General features: G+C 34.6%; 1 protein-coding gene and 1 pseudogene across 4 annotated transcripts; both read right to left on the reverse strand.

Moving 5' to 3' along the window:
• LOC112489912 (wax ester synthase/diacylglycerol acyltransferase 8-like) overlaps positions 1–17,752 on the reverse strand; it is a 46,417-nt pseudogene that overhangs the window by 7,248 nt on the left and 21,417 nt on the right.
• Positions 10,129–17,228, reverse strand: LOC107417787 (disease resistance protein At4g27190). 4 transcript variants are annotated; one of them, XM_048471325.2, is made up of 5 exons: positions 16,865–17,228; positions 12,653–15,564; positions 11,704–11,757; positions 10,679–11,165; positions 10,129–10,531 (listed from the first exon to the last, which is right to left on the reverse strand). In XM_048471325.2, exons 2-5 carry the CDS (start codon positions 14,096–14,098, stop codon positions 10,527–10,529), a joined length of 1,992 nt encoding a protein of 663 aa, XP_048327282.2. In that variant the 5' UTR covers positions 14,099–15,564; positions 16,865–17,228; the 3' UTR covers positions 10,129–10,526. The 4 variants fall into 4 exon arrangements, with proteins under 4 accessions (XP_048327282.2, XP_048327281.2, XP_060672407.1 ...); XM_048471324.2 differs by having other exon boundaries at positions 11,662–11,757; XM_060816424.1 differs by having other exon boundaries at positions 11,662–12,073; positions 12,651–15,564.

The raw sequence follows: 17,752 nt of genomic DNA on the forward strand, positions 1-17,752 counted from the left end.
GACCAACGGTGCAAGCAAAAAAAAAGTTTGGGGTGCACAATGCCAGAGAAAAAAAGTTTAATGTGTACTGTGTCAACCCCGATAAAGTTCAGGGTGCTTAACTGCCAATATCCCTTCAACGTAAATACATAAGAAGATATAGACCTCCTTCTATCCCTATCACCAGCATAGTCAAAATCCAAATATCTATTTAGTTCAACTCCATTTTGATTCCCTTTATAAACCAATCCTTCCTTCATTGATTGCTTCAAATATCGTAAAAGCCATTTCATTGCCTCTCAATGATTTCTGCCTGGCTTAGCCATATATCTATTTAGGAAATTAATGGCATAAGCTAAATCTAGCATTGTACAGATCATGATATACATCACAGATCCTACAGCATTTGAATATGGTACAGCTACCATATCTTCCTTCTCTTGCTCTGTAAATGGACAGTGATCACTTGACAACTTGAAATGTCCATCAAGAGGAATATTAGCAGGTTTTGCACCTTCCATAGAGAATCTGGAAATCACTTTCTGTATATATGATGATTGTAGAAGCTTCATCTCATAATTAAACATGTTTCTCTCAATTGTAACTCCCAAAATTTTCTTGACTTATCCAAGATCTTTCATATCAAACTCAAACTTGAGTAATTTCTTCACAAAGTGTATAACTTTCTCATTCGGACCTGCCAGTAACATATCATGCACATATAATAAAAAGTACACAGCTTTTTCACTCATAGGATCTTTAAAATACAAACAACTATCAAAGTTGCTTCTCTCAAAACCAGCCTTCACCACAAAGGAATCAAACCTTTTATAATACTGTCTTGGTGATTGCTCCATATAATGATTTCTTAAGCAAACACACAAGCTCTCCACCTTTTTTCTTAACCTCAAAGCCTTCAAGCTGCCTCATGTATATGGTTTCTTCTAATTCTCCATGAAGAAATGCTATCTTAATGTCCAGCTGCTCTAACTCTCAATTAAATTGAGTTACCAAAGCCAATATGACTCTAATAGTTGTATACTTAACAACTGGAGAGAAAATCTCATTGTAGTCTATGCCTTCCACTTGTGTGAACCTCTTAGCCACTAATCTGGCTTTGAATCTTATTGGATCAGACTTTGTCATGCCCTCCTTGACCTTGTAAATCCATTTACAATCTACAAATTTCTGGTTTGATAGTGCTGGTACTAAGTCCCAAGTCTTATTTTTATGAAGAGACTCCATTTCTTTAACCATAGCTTCTTTCCATTGTATAGCTTGCTTTGATTTCATAGCTTCGAAGTAATTCCTTAGCTCATTATCCATGAGATCTTGAAATGCCACCAAAGCATAAGGCATGAAATCTGCATAGCTATATTCTCTATTTAGCTTAACTTGTCTCTTTGCTCTATCTCGGGTAAGTAAATATCCAGGTGAAGCTATATTCTTGTGTCTTGGACTTAGTGACTGCTGTCTTGTTTGTTCATCTTCTGAATCTTCATCAGATTGGACAGGTGTATGCTTTTCTGGTTCAACAACAGCTTCAATTGATGACTTATCACTCATATTTTCATCCTCTTAACTCTCTACCTTAGGAATTAAGTCAAAACTCCTTGTTTCTAGCTTATTATTCACCTCATTACCTGCATTTTTAGTAACTTTGCAAGGCATAGAATTTTCATCAAGTATCACATCTCTACTTATAATAACTTTAAAACCATGATTTTCCTTATCCCAAAGTCTATAACCTTGAACACCTAAAGGATAACCTTACATTTTATACTTCTAGGTTCTAATTTTCCTTTTCAGATTGATGGACATATGCAGCACAACCAAAAACTCTTAGCTTGCTGTAATCAGGTTTCCTCCTAAGCCACACATGCTTAGGAGATTTAAAATTTAAAACAGTAGATGGTGATAAATTTAGTAAATGCATAGCTGTCATAACAGCCTCACCCCAAAATAATTTAGGCAATCCAGATGAAACAAGCATGCATCTCACTTTATCAAGGAAAATTCTATTCATTCTTTCAGCCACCCATGTGGTGTGTGCTTCACAGTTCTATGTCTTAAAATTCCATGAGATTTACAAAATTCATCAAATTCCTTATTATAAAACTCAAGACCATTATCAGTTCTCAAGGCTTTAACAGGTTTATTAGTTTGATTTTCAACAAGCAATTTCCATTCTTTAAACCAAGTAAATGCTTCATCTTTGGTTTTCAGCAAGTAAACCCAAACTTTTCTAGAAAAGTCATCAATTATTGACAAAAAATACCTATTACCACTTTGTGTTTGTACCTTGGTAGGGCCCCACAAATCAGCATACACATATTCTAACATAGGTTTAGCTCTACTTGTACTTAAGTTAAAGCTAAGCCTATGTTGTTTTCACAAAATTCTAGCTTGCTGATTATGTCCTTGCTAAAAACATCCTGTTTATTCAAGTAGTACATACCTTTCTCACTAATGTGACCCAATCTATTATGCCACAAAATAGTTTTATCAATAGATGAACTAACAGAAGCATTACTAGAATTAGTCACTGTTTTACCAAGCAAAACATACAAACCATTCTTTTTCACACCTTTCATAACAACAAGAGAATCCTTAGTTACTTTCATAGTATCATTTTCAGTTTTACAAGAAAAACCAGATTCATCTAGCATACCAAGGGAAATTAAATTTCTCTTCAAATCAGGAACATGTCTCACAGAGGTAAGAGTCTTAGTAGTGCCATCAAACATCTATAGTTGCACATTACCAATGCCAACCACGTGACATGACAGATTGTTTCCTAAAAGGACTTAACCACCATCGCACTTAGTATATGATTGAAAACAACTTAAATCAGGGCACATATGGAAAGAACTACCTGAATCTAAGACCCATTCAGAATTTTCTTTATTAGAAGACACAGCCAATACCTCTGCAGGCTCCAAATCATTAGAAGCTACTGCCAAATCACCATTCTCTTGGACTTTATCTTTCTCATCTTTCTTTTTCTTAAAGCAATTTCTAATAAAATGACCCTCTCTTTTGCAGTAGTAACACCTCTTGCCTCTAGTTCTAGATTTTGATCTAGAATTCTCTCTAGACTTGCTCCTATGGTCACTTTGGCCCCAATTTCTAATGGTATTTCTACCTCTCACAGCAAGCCCTTCCCCTTTAGGCTCAGATTTCAATTCCAAGTCTTGGACTTAAATGCACTCACCATAATTTCTAAAGACAGAGAATCCCTGCCATATTTAATGGCATTCTTAACTTCTCTATATGTTTCAGGCAGAGAGTTTAACAATATAACAGCATGGTGTTCATCATCAAACACAACATTACAATTTGCAAGACTCAAAATTAAACGATTAAAAGAATCAAGATTAGCTTCCAAGTCCTTAGAGGTATCCATTTTGAAACCAAAAAATTGCTCAAGTAAAAGAATTTGGTCTGGCAGAGATCTCACCAAGTAAAGCTGTTCAAGCTTTTGTCACATCTAAGAAGTAGTTTTGACATTATCAACCTTCCTTAACATGTTATCGAAGAGATGGAGGATGATCGTGCTCATTGCAATTTCATCAATCTCCAACTTCTTGTCTTCGGTGGCATCTGCTCCATATGAGCCATCAATTGCTTTCGTAACCTTCATTTGGACCAACACAACCCTCATCTTCTTGCCCCACAACAAGAAATCTCCCTTTCCATTGAAGACCTCAATCTCCAATTTCGTAGCCATTCTTGAAATTGCCCGAAACCAAAGCTTTCACTAAGATTCTTAAACAAAGAATCCCAAAAAATCACAAGCCTATAGCTCTAATACCACTGTTATGAAATCAGAGAATAAAACTAAAACAATTCTAGCACAAAAGACGCCAAGATTTATTGAGGTTCGGCAAATTGCCTACGTCCACGTTGCTCCAGTGAGAGCCTTGGTTTTTCTTATTGAGTTGCTGATTTTTACAAGCCTAGTTTCAAAGCTATAATGGTGGAATGACAAAGATACCCAAAACCAACATGCTGCCTGAACACTTGTTTAGTGCAAAACTGGAGAGATACTACATATCTTTTGGAGGTGACATTATGGAAATTAGTTCAAGGTGATTGCATCTCAACTTGAAATTATTCAATGTTGCAAGCATTCTATTAAAGGAGCGTGGTTTTCAAATGCTTTTGAAAAGGTCAGAAAATTTGCAAATAAGCAAATTTAATGGTTTGAAAAACCTTATTTGCGAATTAGATAAGGAGGGTGGTCTTTCACATTTAAAAGCTCTTGAAGTCGGTAATAATGATGAAAACCAATACATCATTGACTAATCATCAATGGAGCCCGATCATATTTCTGATCATAGTGTCTTACAAAATTGAGAGACATTTAATTTTCATATGGTGAAAAACTTGGAAAAGATATGCCATGGGGAACTTAAAGCCGCAAAGTTACTTGCAAAATTAAGACAGGCCACAGTGCTTTCATGTGATTGATTGAAGAATTTGTTACCATTCTTCATTGCCAACAGGCTTCAGGAAATTGAAGTTTCCCTCTGCCCTAAGATGGAAGAGATAGTTACATTTGAAATAGTATAGAACGTCATAAATTCTGAAGCCGTGGATAGCATATTTGAGTTTCCTAATCTTAAGATTTTGACACTTAACGATCTACCACAACTTACTCCATTCCGCCCTGGGTGTGATACAAGTGGTACACCTGATCAAGTTCCCACACTTTTCAACCAAAAGGTACAAACATTTAACTCGTTAGATTTTCAAATTATTAGATTTTGGGCATGGACTGTTTTCCAAATGCTCAAGAAATTACATTTGGAATTTTTTTCTTATATAAATACAAAATTATTTCATTTGTTTAAATGACTTTGGATAATTAGAATAATTATTTTCTTAAGGGTGTGTTACCTAAAATTGTTTAGTTTCATTGATTAATTAATTAATTCATTCATATATATATATATATATATATATCTATAATTTGGTATAAAACTTGTTCACGTCCTCAACGTCGAATCATTTAACCCATTGTGGGCATCAGCATTTTATATCAAAACTGTAAGTATATATCACTAAGTATTCCATATGAATTAATTAGCTCCAATATTTCATCCAAGAGTTTTAATTTTTTTTCCCCTCCTGCATATATATATATATATATATTGTTGCAAAATAATATCATTTTTATTTAAATGACTTTGGATTTACAATACAATTTTCATATGTGTTACGTACGTAAAATTAATTGTTTAGTTTCATTAATAAATTAATAAATTTTACTAATCCTTCTATATGGAAAATAGCTCTAATATTTGTAATTAATTAATTTACAGGTTGCTCTTCCCAGCTTAGAAGTCTTTGTTAATGGAGGTTGTGAGCTCTGCAATATTTTGCAGAAAGAACATTCGAGAAAGAGAGAGAGAGAATGAGAGGTTAGAGGAGAGAATTGTGTGAGCTCAGCTTGTATTACTTTTTCAATATTCAATATAACAGTATATATCATTTTCTTACATCATTCTCATGTAATGATTACAATTCTGTTTTTTTTTTTTTTTTAATAAAATTCTTCCACTCACACTTTCATGCACGCATATTTCTTGTTTTACATACTCAATGACACCTGGCATATAAGCCAGCATGGATTCCACCTTGCAGCCTCACTTATCCACGTCAGCAGCTTTTTCCACTTCAGCATAGGGGTTATACTTCAACACTCCCTTGTAACCTCTGTGCTGAAACAACTCCTAGCTTCTCCCTCAAGTAATTAAACCGATCCTTTGGTAAAGATTTAGTAAATATGTCTGCAATTTGTTCCTTAGAAACACAGTATGTCAAGTCTACAATCCCATATTGCAAAGCTTCTTTAATGAAGTGATACCTCCTGTCAATATGCTTGATTTTCTGATGAAAAACTGGATTCTTGGTAATGGCAATTGCTGAGGTATTATCACAATGCAGAGGAGTGGCTTCAGCTTGCATTTCACCAAAATCTTCAAGTACAAACCGAAGCCATATTGCTTATGCAGTTGCTTCAGATGCACTGATGTATTCTGCCTCAGCTGTAGAGAGTGCAACACAGTTTTGCTTAACTGAAGCCCACGACAACACCCCACTTCCAGAGCTGAAAGCATACCCTGATGTACTTCTCATGTCATCCACAGATCCACTCCAGTCACTGTCACAATATCCCACTAACACAGGCTGTTTTCCTTTGACATACTCCAAACCATAGTCTAAAGTCCCTTTAATATATCTTAGTACTCTTTTTGCTGTACCAAAATGTTTATTCGTAGGACAATGCATAAATCTTGCTAACAAACTTGCTGCAAACATAATATCTCATCTTGTAGCTGTAAGGTACAAAAGGCTCCCTACAATTTTTCGATACTGCACTTCATCTGCTGTCCCACTACCGTCATCCTTGCTAAGCTTGTCATTTGCAATGAGAGGTGTAAGGACTAGATTGCAAGTTGTAAGACCAAATTTGTTTAACAATGCAGAAGCATACTTTTTTTGATGCACAAAAATACTTAAGGTTGTTTGTATTACTCCCATACCAAGAAAGTGATGCAATAAACCCAAATCTGTCATCTCATACTTTCTCATCATATCTTCCTTGAACCACTTGAGCATCTCTCTGTCATTTCCTGTATACACAATGTCATCAACATAAATAGTCACAATCAACAAGCCTGTTTCTCCCCTAGTCTTTGTATAAAGAGTTGCCTCACTTTGACTTTTTTGAAAACCACTCTCACAGAAATATGCATCAATCTCACTGTACCAGGCTCGAGGAGCCTGTTTCAAACCATATAAAGCCTTGTGCAATTTATACACCTTATCCTCATTCCCTTCAACCACAAATCCTTCTGGTTGTTCTACATAAACCTCCTCTTGTAGCACACCATTTAAAAATGCTGACTTAACATCAAGTTGATATAATTTCCAGCTTTTGTGAGCTACTAAAGCAATTAAGGTTCTAATGGTATCAAGCCTAGCAACCGGGACAAAAGTCTCATTAAAGTCCACACCTAGTTTCTGTGCATACCCCTTAACAACTAGTCTAGCCTTATTCTTTTGAATTGAACCATCCAGATTGAGTTTAATCTTGTAAACCCATTTAACACCAATCACTGGTTTATCTTCTGGTCTTTTCACCAACTGCCAGGTTTTGTTTTCTCAATCATATCCAATTCCTCTGTCATGGCCTGAATCCAAGACTGATTTTGAGCTGCCTCTTCATAATTTTCAGGTTCAAAAAAGCAATTATTACATTTTGCCAAGATATCAGTGAGACTTCTCCATTTTACTGGTGTATGATCAAAATTAGCCTGCACTTTATCAATTTCTGAGTGATTAGAACCCATACCTGAATTTCTTTGCATATTTGTCACACTGCTTCTACTGTTTGTAGCCTTTTCTAAACCAGAAACACCTCGGTTTGATTTTGCTGGTGTCTGCTGACTGTCTCCAGGCAATGGGTTCCTCCTTTAAGTCTCACAGCTATCAATAGTTGCAGCAATCACATTTTCACTATCATTGTTTGCATTTTCCTTCCAACCCAAGAACTTTCTTCATTAAAAACAACATCTCGAGACAAAAACAGCTTCTTAATTATAAGATCAAATACTTTATAGCCTTTCTCACAAGTTCCATATCCTACAAAGACTCCTTTTCTGCTTTTAGGATCCAATTTCTGCCTTGTTTTAGCTGGAACATGCACATAGCATAGGGAACAAAAAATTTTCAAGTGTGCAATGCCTAGTTTTCTTCCACTATAGGCTTCAAAAGGAGTTACTCCATCAAGAGCTTTGGTAGGGCATCTATTAAGCAAGTACAAAGCTGTGTGCACTGCTTCTCCCCATAGGTAATATGGCATCTGTTTGTCATGCAACATAGCTTTGGCCATTTCAACGACTACTCGATTCTTTCTTTTAACCACTTCATTCTATTATGGGGTGTATGGTACTGTCATTTGCCTTTGAATCCCCTCAAATTTACAAAAATTAACAAACTCACCAGATAAGAACTCTCCTCCTCTATCATTTCTCACACGCTTGATTTTAAAGCCACTATAAAGCTCAACCATGGATTTAAATTTTTTAAAACAAATGAAAGCCTCGGATTTGTTTCTCAAAAAGTAAACCCAAACCATGCGTGTACAATCATCCATAAGTAACATAAAATACCTATTTCCAGCAAAAGTTTCTGTCTGCATTGGGCCACACAAGTCGATGTGAACCAATTGCAGTGGCTGACTTGCTCTCCATGCTCTATTCTTTTGAAAAGCTTCTCGATGTTGCTTTCCAAACTGACACCCTTCACAAAGCTTCATAGTCTCTTCAAGCTTTGGTAATCCCAGAACCATATCTTTCTTCTTTAACTTCAGCAGTGCATTTAGATGTAGATGCCCCAACCTTTTATGCCAAGTTTCCACATTGAACTCAGTTTGAACCCTTAAAGCAAGCTGTTCACTCAAGGCCATAGTTAATGGATAACATCTGTTTGCTTTGGCTCTAACCTTCACAACCAGATTTTCAAACGTAGGTCCATCATACACATGACACATTCCTCCACCAAACATCAAATAGTAGCCGTGCTCATCCATTTGGCCAACACTCAACATATTTTCTTTCAATCCAGGTAGATACATTACCTCTTTAATATGCTTTTTGCCATTGTCAGTATCAATCACCAATGTGCCTTTTCCAGCTATGCTCTCTAATGTACCATTTGGCATTTGAACTCTTCATACGAATTCCTTTTCACATCCACCAAGAGATCTATATTTCCTATCATGTGGTTACTGCATCCACTGTCTATATACCATTCACTGCCCTTACTTATCTTATCAAGTTCACTAGCTGCATAAAACATTTTAATTGTCAACTCCATTTGATTTGTGCAGTTTGCTTTTTGCACATTCTTCCCATTTAGACACTCTCTTGCCCAATGACCAAATCTGTCATAGCTATAGCACTTAGGTTTACCTTTGAATCTACACTCTCCAAAATGATATTTACCACATGTTCTACACTGTGGTTTTGAGTTTTCTGGGTTACCTCCAGTCTGCCATCTGTTTCCTCCGTGAACAGTATTCACAGAATGAGATTAGTTGCCATGGAATCTGTGCTGCATTCTCTGCTTCGGTTCCCACTTCTTCTCTCTTGGAGTCCAAGTTTTCTGGAATTTAGCTGCATTTGTGTGTATTGCTCCTCTGTTTTGTGGTTCAGAGATTGTAGCAGGATTATTCACAGATAAGGTAGAGAAGGCTTTCTCTGTGAAATCAGTGACTTGCAAGTCAAGTCTCTATTCTTGGCTCTTAAGAATTGCAACCACTTCTTGAAACTCTACTGATTCCAGATCCTTAGTATTTTCTATTACCAAGCATATAGGCTCATAAGCTTTAGTTAAACTAATTAAAACCTTTTGAACCATCCTCTCATTGGATAAAACCTCTCCAAATGTTTTCATCTGGTTTATCAACTCATTCAACCTAGTAAGATAGCTAGATAATGTCTCATCTTCTTTCATTTTAGTATACTCAAATTCCCTTCTTAGACTCTATAGTTTCATAGATCTCACCTGTTCACCACCATGAAATTCCTTGTACAGCAGCTCCCAAGCTTGTTTTGAGGTCTCTGCATTTACTATCCGTGGGAAGATCTGATCTGAAACAGCACCTTGGGTAATGCCCAAAGCCTTTGCATCCTTCATGTAAAACTCCATCATCTGTTCATCATCTTCCACTGCCAAGCTTCCCTCAGCTTCTGCAATTTTCCCCTTCAGCTTTTCATCAGGAATTGGAATTCTTTTATCCACGAATCTCCAGAGCCCATAGGATTTGAAAATGGTCACCATCTTGATTCTCCAGAATTCATAATTCTCTCCTGATAATATTGGTGCTCTCACTTCAGATCCCGCCATTGTTTATGCTGGTCCTTTCAGTACAAGAAACCAGAATTTTTTTTTTTTTTTTTTTGGGTTCAATCGAGCTTAGATGTTGCTCGAAATCATTCTCATCTCAGCTCACAGTGTTTACCTAGATTCAGATCCAACCTGGCTCTGATACCATGTTAATGGAGGTTGTGAGCTCTGCAATATTTTGCAGAAAGAACATTCAAGAAAGAGAGAGAGAGAGAATGAGAGGTTAGAGAAGAGAATTGTGTGAGCTCAGCTTGTATTACTTTTTCAATATTCAATATAACAGTATATATCATTTTCTTACATCATTCTCTTGTAATGATTACAATTCTATTTTTTTTTTTATTTTAATAAAATTCTTCCACTCACACTTTCATGCACGCATATTTCTTGTTTTACACACTCAGTGACACCTGGCATATAAGCCAGCATGGATTCCACCTTGCAGCCTCACTTATCCACGTCAGCAGCTTTTTCCACGTCAGCACAGGGGTTATACTTCAACAGTCTTGGAATTGTATAAGTTGGAATTCAAAAGGATATGGGTAGACCAATTAGGCACAAGGGAATCATACGGTACTCTTCATACATAATTAAGAGATGACATGCCCAAGCCAGCGGAAAAATACTCAACCTGCCATAAGAGGTAGACAAATCTATTTTAATGTCACATATATGTATAAAAGCATATATATGTTTTAGCAAATTAAATCTTATAAAGTTAAAACAATCTCTCTTTCAGTATAATCGACACGGACAGTTACAAATTAATTTAACTTGCCTTTTTTATCAGCGCAAGGTGAACGCATACTGATCTTCTCTTGCAAGTCCATATGCTTGTCTTCTTCTTCCTTAGCAGTGCGACTAAACAGCTTTGGGCAATCACTTATATAAACTACGGGTATGAAGTTAAGGCCACAGATATTAGTTTCAATAGAGCAGAATCTTGTAAGATTTGGGAGATTCTTTAGATCTACATATTCTAGTTTAGAGAGCAGCATTTTGTCAATCTTTTCAACTTCTTCTTTTGATTCCTTTATCATTATTATCTCTTCCAGCCCCTCACATTGACTAATTATTAACTTCTCAAGCTGTACAAGGCTTTCGGCAATTGCAAATGGTAAAACATACTTTAAGCTCTTGCAGCACCTAAGATGCAATGTTTTCAAATTATGCATCTTACATGTTTCTGGAAGCTGGTTTGGCCATATCCGTTTGACGGATTTCAGATTCCATAAAAATAGCTGTTCTAAGCTAGGGAACGCAACCTGTAAAAATTAAAAGGTTTAGAGTCATCAGGAAGACTGGTAAAAGGTATGGATTTATTAAATTAACAATATAAGGTAATAATGCACTTGAAATTAATATTCACTAATCCAGAGTTCCATTTACGTTACAGCTTCAAAATTAATAGCATATTATAAATTAAGTGTATATTTAAATGAAACTCAATACAATACAATAAGCGAGAACAAAATATTGTTATACTATTTGCCATATTAATTAGTTGGTACATAAACTTTTGTAAACAGCAAGTTGATCCATTAACGTATAGTACTTTTATTGTAATTCATCATAAAAAAATATAATATTTTTCAAGTAATTAAATGATAAGTACATGAGACATTCTATTTATTAAATGTTGTAAGTTGGGAAAAACAAAAAGTGTGTAGAAATAACTGCAAGATTAATAAAAATGCCAGTAAAAAAAATTAGTAGCTTTTTAAAATTTTTGTATATATATATATATATATATATAAATACCATTTCGTTGAAAAGTGAGCATGCAGAATCTGCCAACAACACCTGCTCATAGTCACTCCCTTGGCCTTCACAAGACTGCGAGCAGAATTGAATAATCTGGGGTAGATATCGAAGATGTATGATTTTTAGTTCAGGAAACTCAATTATATCTAATTGATCATCAGAATTGTCAAGGGTGACTGTTGGTTTCTTTATGATTATTATCTTTCCCATGTCATCACATTCTTCCACAATCAACTTCTCAAGTTGTACAAGGTATCTGGCAATAGCGAAAGATAACAGATACTTTAAACTATTGCACCAGTAAACAGACAACTCTCTTAAATTTTGACATGTTTGCGGAAGTTGGTCTGCCCATATCCTTTTGAATTGCAGCCCTCCCAAATCCAAGACTTCTAAGCTTGGAAGAGCAACCCTTAAGTTAATTAATTAACTACAAATATTAAAGCTATTTAATTCATATATATGGAAGAATAGTAATATATATAACAATCTAACTCATCGTGATAAAATTATTATAGGACTCTAAGTGTATATCCTTTTAAGGACACACATATATTTTTAAAATAGCAATTTATCTTTAAAATGATATATTTAAATCCGCATGTTAATGCTATTATGACTTTCAGGGAGGAAAATTGTTATATATATATATATATATATATATATACATTTTAACTAAAAAATGAATGCACGCCATTGATATCGAGGATGTGCCCTGTCGATTAATTACATTTAATTATTATATGTAATTTACCATGCATATCTGTGGGTTTGCATGCATTTTATAGCAACATTATATTTATATATATTAATAAATCAATGAAACTAAACAATTTTAGGTAGCACACTTGAAAAAATTATGGTAGTTATCCAAAGTCAATTAAACAAATGAAATAATTCTGTGTATATAGAGGAGAAAATACTAATTTTTCCTTGCGCATTTGGAAAAAAAGCCACGTCCAAAAGCTAAAGAGTGAAATATATGTACCTTTTGGTTGAAAAGTGTGGTGGAAGAATCCGAATGATACAATTGCTCCTTACCCTCTTGGCCTTGATCTGGTTTACCAGTACTTGTGTCAGTCTCCGAGCAGAATCGAGTAAGTTGTGGTAGATTCCAAAGTTGCATATACTTAAGATTAGGAAATTCAATTCGATCCACTGCTTCAAAGTTTATTACATCTTGGCTATCTAATGTAACTATCTCTTCCATCTGGAGGCAATGGAATATTTTAATTTTCTCAAGATTGTTGGCAATGAAGAATGGTAACAAATTCTTCAATTTCTTACAGAGATCCACATTGGCCTGTCTTAGTTTTCGAAGTGACTTTGCACCTTTGAGTTCCCCATGGCATATCTTTTCTAAGTTCTCCATTCCAACAAACTCAAATGTCTCTAAACTCGGTAAGATGCTATGATCAGAAAGACGATTGGGCTCCATTGGTGAGGAGTCAACGATGTATTGGATTTCATGATTCCCATTGACTTTGAGAGCTTTCAAATGTGAAAGACCACCCTCCTTATCTAAGTCACAAACAATGTTTTTCAAACCATGAAATCTCTCTAGGTGCAGATTTTCTGACCTTTTCAACAGCATTTGAAAACCACACTCCTTTAATAGCCTTCTTGTATCGAATTCAAAATTGAGTCTCAATCCTCTTGAACCTTCCATAATGTCTACCCCCCAACCCCCTAAAGGTATGTAATATCTTTCCAATTTTGTACTAAACAAATCTTTGGGCAGCATGTTGACATGTGGTACCTCTAAATATAAAGCGGTCAACCTAGTCAAATTCTTTACCTCACTAAGGCTGGCACTACTACTAGTATTTTCATCAAAGACTTCTCCTTCAGCCTTCCAATTATTAAAGCTGTGCAGCATATTCAACTCTTCTAAATTAACCAATCTTGATATCACATTCGGTGGAACCACTTTGAGATTGTAACAATTACTCAAATCCAGCTTACATAAACGTGTCAATTGTCCTATTTGCTCTGGCAGTTTCTTCATTTGGGATCCCCCAAGGTCAAGAACTTTTAATTTCTTTAGCTCTCCAATCATGTGTATGTCTTCTATTTCAACTCGAAACAAATGCAAGACCTGAAGATTCTCAAGGCAAAGAAAGGAGGAAGGAAATGTTTCCAAACTTAGAAATGACAGGTTCAAGACTCTGAGCTCTTTCGTTTCTTCAAAAAAGTTGTCTGGAAGGGAACAATGTTCTCTTGCCATCGAAAGCAAGCGGAGCTCGGCACAATTCAAACTCGATGGTAGAAATTGATGCTCAACGGTGGCACCAAGTGAAATTGCAATGGAGTCTTTGAGTTTGTTGCTGTCCTCTAGATACTTTTTTAACTCATCATTACTTCTGATATTATACATTTTGAAATCTTCCGATGCAGCAATCGATATTCCTACATCGTGAATCACATCATGCATCTTCACTAAATCACGCTCATTACCTTTCAACAACAAGCAACGAGATTTCAGTTCATCCAGCAATGTCTGCAACCTGTTTCTCGATTCTTCAAGAGTATAGACATCTTTGAACAAATCCCATCCAACACACAAATTCAGCAAGTCGTTGATTGATATTTCTGCATCTTCTTCATATAGACTACAAACAACAATATCAACCTTGCCTCTCCATTTTCTAAAAAATCATAACTTAGCTTTACACTTGAATACACCTTTTCATCCATGGAGGACCTCCGAAGTCGTCTCAACGCATCCTTCCAAAGGTGTATTCCTTTGTTTTTCAAAGCATGGGCAACTGTCATGATCGCCAGTGGTAAGCATGCACATTCTTTAACAATTTGTGTTGTCAAATGTTTGAACTCATCAGAGTTTTCATCAGATAACAAGTTATCCCCCACCATCTTCGAAAAGAAACTCCATGCTTCACTATCTGATAGAAGTTCAACTTTGAAATTCTTATCCACATCCATATCATCTTCTAACACACCTTGATATCTTGAAGTTATCAATATCTTGCATCCCTTCTGAACATCCTCGAAGCATATTCCTATATCAAGTAAGTCCAGTTTCTTCCAGACATCATCTAGAATTATGAGGAAGTTTTCTTCTGTTCTCAATCGATGTCTTAATCGAACTGCTCGTGCCTTTACACCATCCTCATCGAATTTTAGACCTAGCCTGTCTGCGATCTCTTGTTGAATCTTTTCAAGTTTTGGAAATGCAGATACCGCGACCTCAACAGCATCATTGAATAACTTGGCTTCCAAGGCACGTTTGGCAACTTCTTTAGCTAGTGTGGTTTTGCCCACACCTGCCATGCCATAAACTCCAATCATTCTGATATCATTATTCCGCAATGCTTCCATAATTCCTTTCAAAATCGAATTTCTTGTGTGAAAGGCCATGTAGCCTTTGGTTTCCAAAATATTCTGTAGAATTGGAACTTTGGAAACCTTACCGAATTTGCTGGCGGCTTCTTTGATCTCAACAACAGACTGAGCCATCTTCTTGGCTCTCCTGCTGAGTCGATGACGTAGCACTAAATTAGGAAAAGACTTAATGGAACACCCTGTATTCGCTTGGCCTTCATGATCACTTAGAAAGTTTTCCACCATTTCCGAGATGCTATCCATTTGGCTCAACCAATTCTTGATGCTTTGTTTAATTTCTTCACCTCTTCTTGTTGCCACATCAAGGGTGTGTTGTAAATCTTGTTTGGTATCCTTCAGATGTTGAAATTGTGTTTTGAGATTGTTGATATTGGATTCGTAGTAAAAGAGATAACCAAACTGGCGGCCATTTGGTTCAATAGTGCACCCGGCAATTTTTCCAATAATTGAACCGACAATTGCAGCAAGAAACTCCATGGCCACTGCTTGATTACTACTCCCAAGTACTCTCTTTCTTTTTCTTTTTGTTCCGTCAAGCTGGAAGTCATATCCAAATAAATTAATTTGTTTTTTTTTAAATAAATACGTTATGTTCACATTTTTTATTTCTGAAATTAAAAATGAAAAATCTTGTATTTTTGTTATATAAATTAATTCTTTTCAATGTACAAGTCTTATATCAAGGTTCTAACTTTTATGAGTTCAAGTTCAACAACAATGTATATCTTAAAGATTCTATAAAAGGAACATCTGATACAGATAAAAAGTGTTAAAATAAAAAATAAAAAAAAGTAGTTTATTATTTTGGTGATGACAGTAATTTTTCAATATTACTTATGTTGAATTAAAATTTCTATTAGCTAAAGTGACTTGCTATTTACTTAATCATGAAAAATCTATATATTATCTAGACATGTTAAGCATGCAAGAAAAATCTATATATTATCTAGACACACAAGGCCATGATATGTGGATTTCTTAATCAATTAGAATTTATGTAATACTAACACATGTAAGAGCTAGGATAAACATAAGCTGGATTTGTATTTGTATTTGGGTAAGTGACAGCCAAACATGGCGGTTTATGCCTCATTTGGTCCAAGTTGACTCTTGCCCACTCTTTGACTTAGATTGTTTCCACATATAACCCAACAATAGAAACGGTCATTTCATCAACAAAAATCTTCTTTTATATGTCAATTTTGTTGTATTTTTAGGATTTAGATCTAGTTTTTGTTATATTTTTCTATTTGATATATACAAGTTGGTTTATTGTTATTAGTTTCAAAAATCTTATTTCATTAAAGTAATAAAAATCGAGTTTTATGTCTCTATTATTTATTTATTTATTTATAGTCGTCAATCAATTATGAAAAAAATTCTTGAATATTTGTTATTATCTAACATCACAAATAAATAAATAAATAAAAAATATATATATATATATATGTATGTATGTATATTACTCTTAAAGTGAATTCAGTTAATAAGTAAGGGATAAAAGCAAATACAAATAGCAAAGATTAATTAATTAACATATGTACATACAGTTTGTTCGACTTTGACAATTATTTGTTGGTTTTAAAAACACAAAAATTGTTGTATATGAAAAAAAAAATTTTAACGGAGGTTAGATTAAAAAACAGCAAGTTGAAAATTTTATCTTATATTGAATTAATCAAACCGAAAACTGATTAAAGCAATTCAATTGAAAGAAAATTGTTCAAAAAGAATAAAAATTTCAATTGAATGGAAGTGGAACCAAAGGTAGGGAAGTATATTAAACCAAATGAAAATGAAGGAAGTCATGTACAAGAGAGTAAAATTAGTCACATACCTGATCTCTTATGAACACCAGTAGCAAATCGATCGAGTATGCAATCCCTTTGTAGCTTTCCTTTAATTTTCGTTTTGAGGGGGCAATTCTTTTTTTTTTTTTTTTTTTTTTTTCTTTTGAGTTGAGAAGTTTAGCAAAGCAAGCTTCGAGTAGAAATCAATAAATAAAAACGAAGAATTAACATTGTTTTTTCAGAATATAAGAAAAGCAGAGGAAATGCTTAAGCAATAGACCGGCGTCTGATATTGGCTACAAAGTTGAAAGGAATTAAATGGAACCGTAAAGATATTGTTGATGAAAACTTAGTGGTCGACAGAACAACTGGAGGAAACAAAAAAAACAAAAACAGGAATTGAAGGTTTGACTAAGGCTTAAAGTATATTTTTGTAATAATGAATATTTCTAGAATAATTGGTTTCTTGCTTTCTTTTGCTATTATAGATCATCTTTCCTTAAGTTCTTAGCATCAAAGTTTGTTAAAACTCTTTAATTAATTTTAATATTTTATTATTTGCAATCATTATCTTTTTCTCTAATCTTATTTAGAGTGGCAGGCTCATGGATTAAAAGAGACATCAAATCTGTTTGGTGTTTGAAGAAAATACTAAACGTTTCTAAACCCAATTAATTAATCTCTTTATGTAATTAGCTAAACTATAAATTAATAAAATAATAATTTAATTCATTGTTATAGAATATTGTTCAGTCTTTTTTTTTTTTTTTTTTTGCCTGAATAAACTTTAAAATGCTGAAACTTAAAAATAAAAAAATAAAATAAATTGGCGATTCACATCATTGATGGGAAGAGTCGGAACACCGTAAAGGCATGGCTGTCCACGCCATTGACTAGAAACAGTTGACAAAGAAAAGTCTTTGATGCAAAAGCTT

The sequence above is a fragment of the Ziziphus jujuba genome, chromosome 4 (assembly GCF_031755915.1).
Source record: "Ziziphus jujuba cultivar Dongzao chromosome 4, ASM3175591v1".
Taxonomy (NCBI): Eukaryota; Viridiplantae; Streptophyta; class Magnoliopsida; order Rosales; family Rhamnaceae; genus Ziziphus; species Ziziphus jujuba.